Raw genomic sequence first — 7,325 nt, forward strand, 5'->3', positions numbered from 1 at the left:
ATAGCGATATATATATATATATATATGTATTATATTCGATCTAAATGGATGGATAAATAGTGGTAGATATGTATTATAACTTTATCTTTATCAATATATATACAATTTTATCTATATAGCGATATATATATATATATATATGTATAGTTTCTAGTTTATTCTTATTTTGTGTAACTGTATATTTGTATTCCTGATGCATATTTATACATTTATCTAATTATTTTATATTTATATTTGTATTCATATATATGTATACATACATGCATCATACATACATACAATATATATATATACGACATACATATACATTGCTTTAAATAGACATACCCTTATACATATGAACAATTGTATGTATATGAATATATATATATATATACTTATAAGCATATTTATATATGTAAATATATTGTTATCGGTCTTATGAATTCTTTTCGGACATACATTGCTATTCATCAGCTTACTTGGCTGACACTATACTTATCCGACCTTTTCACAGGGCGTACTGGCGGTCAGAGGCAGGGGCCGATCACTTGGGAGACAGGAGCCCTCTTCTACCAGAAGACCCAGACAACAGGGAAACCAAGCCCGTGCAGGTGGCGGATGTGCCTATGAGCACAATGGAGGTGGGTGTGCATGGCCCTTCTCACTTTGAGATTGCGTTGTTTGATGAATAGTATCGTGTTGTTTGATGAATAGTATCGTGTTGTGGCCTGTAGATGTTAAAGCTTTGTACGCCGGAGTGCATTGCGTATTTCAATCGAATCGTTTCTTCATAGATCCCCATACCAACCAGCCTGTTGCTTGTTCGTGTCTCATCATTGAGGTGTAGTTCTACACAGTGGCAGTACCCTACTGACATGCTGGCTACCCCTCTCGTTGCCTCCCACATACTGTACCCCAACCAACAACCGCCTAACCTGCGGGGCTTGTCTCTCCCTGTTGCATAGGTGTTCCATGCCGCTGCGGTGTTCTCTGTGTTGTGGTTCCTGGGTAACTATGCCTTCAACCTGGCACTATCTCTGACCAGCGTGTCGTCCGTCACTATCATCAGTTCCACTTCAGGTATGTGCTGTGTGCGGGATTACTGGGCTATCTATGCTTTGTGTCTTGCTCGGGTTTAGTCACCATTTGATATTGGTGAACATGACGCCATGGTAAGGGGGTAGACAGGGATGTGCACAGATAGTCTTGTACTGATTGTTTTGTGATACGTTTGCACCCCGCATAGGTTTCTGGACGATGTTGCTAGAGCATATGCTTCTGCGTACGGACGATAAGCGTTTCTCTCTGGTAAAGATCGTCTTCATTATCATGTCCATTGGTGGCGTTGTCATGGTAACCATGTCTGACGCCCAGCACTCCGCGGACGATCCGTCAGCCGCACCCGAACCAACCAATGAAAACAACGGCCTGGAATGGGTGGCGGTGGGTGATATGATTGCCCTGTTGTCGGCTGCACTGTACGGTGTATACCTGGTGTTCCTGGAGCGTCGTATCAAATCCGACAAGCGCCTGGACATGACCATGTTCTTTGGGTTTGTGGGCGTGTGCAGCGCCTTTCTGCTGTGGCCCTGGTTCTTTATCCTGCACTTCACGGGTCTGGAAGTGTTCACATGGCCTGCTGCCAGCACGTGGGGTTATCTGACCCTCAACGCGCTGATTGGCACGGTATTGAGCGACTACCTGTGGCTCTATGCCACTCTGTTGACCACGCCTGTTGTGTCTACGCTCGCCCTGTCACTGACCATCCCCTTGGCGTTGGTTGTGGACTCGTTCACAAAGAGTATTGTCATGGACGGCATGTTCATTTGGGGCAGCGTGCTGGTGCTGGTAGCCTTTGTGGGTATGAATATGGCCTCGGATATGACTCTCGTCAAGCACGCGTTCTTGGGACTGGAGAAAGTGGTAGGTAGGAAAATGGCCAAAGTCTTAACAGGACACCGCAGTGAGGCGTGAAAGTGAGTGCACCCCTCGTGTTAAGGGTTTTAGGGTCTTGGACACCCGCACCAATTAGAGTGCATGCACGCAGGTATGCGGGAAAGTTAACGTTACGCTCTGTCCGGGGTCTCCCTGGATGCCGTATGTACTGTAACACAGATGTGTTTCACCGTATCCAATTTACCTAGCTGTCAATTGTACATAGTATAGTGGCACCTATATTCGATGCCAGAGGACTACGAAAGGGCAAGAGAAGAACATACACCGGGCAGACGCAAGAGCGCCCAGGGCAGCACGTAAGTCACGTAAATATTAGAACGTATGAGGTTTAACCAATAAGATTTTAGAATAAATAATGGAATCAAAAGTACGAACGTGGCGCAATCTGCTAGTGAGGGTGGGGATGTGCCTATAGAGATGTGTGGCGGTGAGTGACGTCTCACCTGTGGAAGTGTCTCGATCGTTCGTAAACACCTCAGTGTATATTGAGTAAGCGTTCCCTTCGAATGCGTAGATGCAAACGACGGGAGGATCTCATAAATTGATGTCTATTTGTTAGCCAAGTAAGTGATCCAGAGGCATGTTTTTTTGTTAGGCGAATAGCTGACCAGGGGCATGTCCACTTGTTACGCAAATAGGTGATCAAAGGCATGTCCTTGACTTGGACAAATAGATGACCAGGGACATGTCCTCTTGTTAGGCAAATAGGTGGCCAAGGGCATGTTCTTTTGTTAGGTGAACAAGTGTCCAGTGGCATGCCCAGAACCTCGCGTTGTCTCACTCTAATTTGTGAATTGTGGAATTGATCCGAGCAGAGTATTGTGTGGTAGCCGTCTTATACATGAAATAAGCCGTATATGATACCCTGTAGACGTCGTATCTCGTATATTATATATATCAACAGGAGAAGGATAAAAATTTATGAACGCGGAGATTAGCCTATCATATGCACGGCAGCTCGTGGATAGAATCAGCGCCTGCACCAGAAGACCCGCTTCCTATGTTTTACTATACTTTATTTCTTCCACTACGCATGGCTTCTGCTATTGCCCCGTTGACCGGCCTACAGTTCACCGCCGTGTTTGATGTTATCACGGACATCCTTCTTATGTGCCGTTTGATGGTTTGCTTTCTTGCTCTTTGGTTTAAACTTCTTGGTGACTTCCTTGGCCACCTGTTTGCGGATCTCCTCGGCTGTGAGGATTTTAGTCTTGGTTGCTTTCGGTCGACCTGACGAATAAGGCAGTAAGACAACATCATCACATTAGCGGATCGGAATACTGTAGCTGACATCAGAAGTACAGAAGCCGACGGCGTGATAACACCAATGCACATACTCATGACTCCTGCATTCAAATGAGAGGGCTATAGTTAACGAACCCCTAAGGACCCTAAAACCACAGCACAGTTAAACCCCTAAAACCACAGCACAGTTAAACCTCTAAAACCACAGCACAGTTAAACCCTTGAAACGACAGCACAGTTAAACCCGTTTCGTACTCTCAGTAAGTCAGAGAACAGTGAACAGTGAACACTAGCACAGTTGAAACCCTAAAACCACAGCACAGTTAAAACCTTAAAACCACAACACAGTTAAACCCCTAAACAACACAACACGCACACTACACCGTCCACATACTCTGATGTGAAGGCTTGGCCATCTGTTGATCCCTGAACGGCCGGTGCTCCTTGTTGGTGTTCTGTGCTACGCTGTCCTCTGCCCCATCCATTGCATCCTCATCTGTCCCATCTCCAGTATCCTCATCCGTAGCATCTCCAGTATCCTTATTCGTAGCATCTCTAGTGGCCTCGTCTGTATGGCTGCCGTCCTGTACGCCTGCACCACTTATCCTGTCTGTGCTGTGCGTGCTTTCCGTAGGCGTCTCTAGGCTGTCAGCGTATGTGCCCCTCTGCAATTGTACTATTCCCGTGGGCGTGTGTATGTCCTCCTCTTCCGCATGCCCTGCACCTCCCTCCACCTCAGTGGACCTGTCACTCTCCGCTGTGGGCGTATCTGTATCTGTCCCCTTCTGAGCCATCCCGTGGGTCCGTTGCTCCACAATCCGCCTGACTATCTTGCCATTCGCATCAATCTCAATGGTGTTGATCACTATCTGTTCCTGTGCTGGTTTGCTTGTATGGCTATCGTCCGTCTCGTCGTCTTCTACGTCCTCGTCTTCTGTAGAGTCCACCTCCTCGCTCTCGGAATCGTCGGTGATCGCAGCCTCATTATCGGATACTGAGATGGTTTGCATAAGCTGTGTGTTGTGTAAAGTGGCGTGAGTGGTAGTGGAGAGGTGAGCCTATCGCATAGTAAGAACATGTGTCTTGTCACACACTGGCTGAGTGTTTGTACTGTGATGGCCCGCCCATCTGTTACATACCTGCGCTACTGTCCAATGACTGTACACTATACAAGCACCTGGATGTGTATTCAGAATCCATACCCTACGGTATATATGGCTGATCGAGAGTTCGTATCTTTTGTGCGTGTGACCGGGCAACCAAGGAGGTGACACACACAGTTATTAGAATACAATAAAGTGCAATACGAAATGTATACGCTATGAAACACAGTTATTAGAATACAATAAAGTGCAATACAAAATGTATACGACAGCTATTAGAATACAATAAAGGCAATACAAAATGCATACGCTATGGAACACAGAGCCTTCGTGATATCAAAGGCAAACAAACGACTTGCACCATGCACTCAGCCCCCCCACCCCCTCTCTCTAAACTGAGACCGACCTGTTAACAAGCATTGAAATGCTGTGGTGTTCTGACCCAGGAACGATTGACCCCTCAACTGAGACTGCGAGAGCACTAGCGCAGCCTTCCGAGTTTAATAGTTAAGGGTTTAGCAGACCACATGAACATTCAACGATCACCTGATCCCAAATTAAGACTCACCGCTTCCAGTTCGCGTTGTTTGACCTTTGTGAACCCACTGGCCTCCACGAGATTGTCCAAATGTCCGTCTCTCTTAATGTCACTGAATTTCACGTACGTATCCGATTCAAATCCGAACCGCCGCTTGAAGAAGTCTCGCACTCCCTCTACATCACGCTCAAAGTACCTGGGCAATCGAGTGTGATGTTGGTACGGTCATGTGATGTTGGTACTGTCATGTGATGTTGGTACTGTCATGTGATGTTGGTACTGTCATGTGATGTTGGTACTGTCATGTGATGTAAGTGCTATCATGTTACTGTGGCGGCGATAGCGGACGAGTTTAACTCCAGTCCAATCAATCGAGCGAGTTGGTAAAAGTGGATACAACAATGGTGACATGCACAAATAAGCACCCCGACAAACGCGTTGTAGTATTACAGGGACAGAACCGTTGCGCGCTAAAATGCACAGCTCTCGAAAATATTGTTCGACGGTACGCTTGGTAACTCTGTTGTAAAGTAATCCGTACAGGTAGCCACTCGAGAGTACACCCTTGCAATGAAGGTGGGTGGATATATGTGTATGTGCAGAATGCGCGTCCCTCCACTGGAGATTCCGGGCCAAATCACCGGAAGGGGTGTAACTAGCACACACACTGATGTGGACTACGTACAACGCCTGTTCTCGGTTGTATGGCCTCTGCATCCATGTATACACACACGCCTGTACACGCACATAATACCTACTGTGACACGATTATGATAGCCATAGGTCACACAGCACACCTGTGCGTAGTCGTAGCGGGCTGTCACAACTTAAACGATCTAGCTACTCATATCAGAAGTACACACCAGAGGCACGTAACACGTTAAAACGCCGATACCAACCATAGTACCACTCATAGGCTTACCACTGTGCATTGGAGTGGTCTGTCGACACCATCTGTGGGAAATCAATCAACGTCATGACATCGTCGTCATCGCACATGACATTGAACTCGTTGAAGTCACCGTGGATTAGCCCACTGTTGCCCAACTGCAAAGTGACGACATGTTAAGGTTACGTTTAACAATGTGTTACAAAGGAAAGTGTACTATAGCTGCAAAGTGACGGCATGTTGTTAAGGTTATGTTTAACAATGTGTTACAAAGGAAAGTGTAGTGTAGCTGCAAAGTGACGGCATGTTGTTAAGGTTATGTTTAACAATGTGTTACAAAGGAAAGTGTAGCTGCAAAATGAGGGTATTTTGTTAAGGTTATGTTTAACAATGTGTTACAAAGGAAAGTACAACTGAAAAGTGACAGTATGTGATGATTGGGCCATTGTGTAGCATCTCCAATCGAGATCACACCTGAGCATCGCACATGAAGAGTAGCCGCACACGTGGGCGAGCTAGCTGCGCACTCAATCAGCCGCAGCACAAAAGCCTGCGCAGTCATTAGTACACACCCACCCCTTCCCCACACACACACAGACGCCCACACCACACACACACAGAGGCGCCCACACCACACACACACAGAGGCGCCCACACCACACACACAGTGAGACGCCCACACCACACACACACAGAGGCGCCCACACCACACACACAGTGAGACGCCCACACACGTGCACAGCACAAGACCAATGCCCACATACCCTCAGTAGCAGAGCCATGAGGCTGTCGTACGACTTGGCGGTGTTCTTGAGGTCGTGGATTTGGTGCAGAGGGTACCCTGCGCACAGCTCCATGACAATGGCGTGTCTGTTCTGGTCGACTGGTTTGGGCACAGGGAAGCCAGCCTCATACAGCGCCTGAGAGATGCGTGCATTCAAGGTTGTGCATGAGCATGGAGTATGTGTGTAAGGGGTGAGCTAGTATGTCAGGCTAGTGCGGAATAGCGTATCTTCAAGCATACGTAAGGGTTGTATGTAAAGCTGAGGCGCAGGTATGCAGATATGCAAAACTGTGGCAGGTGCGTGAGGGGTATCAGATGTTCCCATTGTGTGTGTGACAAGTACTTTCAACGATACACACACGAGACTGTTGTCTGTGTGCGCAGGACGCGTAGGCATCGCATGAAGAACATGCGACGGGGATGCAGTATCAAACAAGGGGGCCAAAGGTGCACATAGATCTATATACATACATACATATATAAATATATATATATATATGTGTGTGTGTATACATATGTATACATATATATATATAGATAGATAGATATATATATATATATATTTATATGTATGTATGCATATATATATATATATATATATATATATATATATATATATATATATATATATATATATATATATATATATATATATATATATATATATATATATATATATATATATATATATATATATATATATATATATATATATATATACTACTACCTACTACTACTATACTACTTACTACTACTACTACGTACGTACGTAACGTAACGTAACGTAACGTACGTACGTACGTACGTAGTACGGTACGTACCGTCCGT

General features: G+C 45.6%; 2 protein-coding genes across 2 annotated transcripts in view; one reads left to right on the forward strand and one right to left on the reverse strand.

The window, feature by feature from the left end:
• Window positions 1-493: 493 nt before the first annotated feature.
• Window positions 494-2,299, forward strand: SARC_11861 (hypothetical protein; the record flags this gene model as incomplete). Its single annotated transcript, XM_014294044.1, has 3 exons — window positions 494-623; window positions 948-1,062; window positions 1,229-2,299. Coding segments are annotated over 3 exons (973 nt in total), but the record flags the coding sequence as incomplete, so codon positions are not given.
• A 639-nt stretch (window positions 2,300-2,938) lies between these two features.
• SARC_11862 (atypical/RIO/RIO2 protein kinase) overlaps window positions 2,939-7,325 on the reverse strand; it is a 6,355-nt gene continuing 1,968 nt past the window's right edge. The window contains exons 4-8 of the mRNA XM_014294045.1: window positions 6,478-6,633; window positions 5,747-5,871; window positions 4,855-5,020; window positions 3,578-4,196; window positions 2,939-3,168 (exon numbers count right to left, since the gene is read on the reverse strand). Of these exons, the coding sequence (XP_014149520.1) occupies window positions 3,002-3,168; window positions 3,578-4,196; window positions 4,855-5,020; window positions 5,747-5,871; window positions 6,478-6,633 (1,233 nt within the window). The 3' untranslated portion in view covers window positions 2,939-3,001. The remainder of the gene's footprint in view (window positions 3,169-3,577; window positions 4,197-4,854; window positions 5,021-5,746; window positions 5,872-6,477; window positions 6,634-7,325) is intronic.

The sequence above is a fragment of the Sphaeroforma arctica genome, assembly GCF_001186125.1.
Source record: "Sphaeroforma arctica JP610 unplaced genomic scaffold supercont1.1922, whole genome shotgun sequence".
Lineage (NCBI taxonomy): Eukaryota > Ichthyosporea > Ichthyophonida > Sphaeroforma > Sphaeroforma arctica.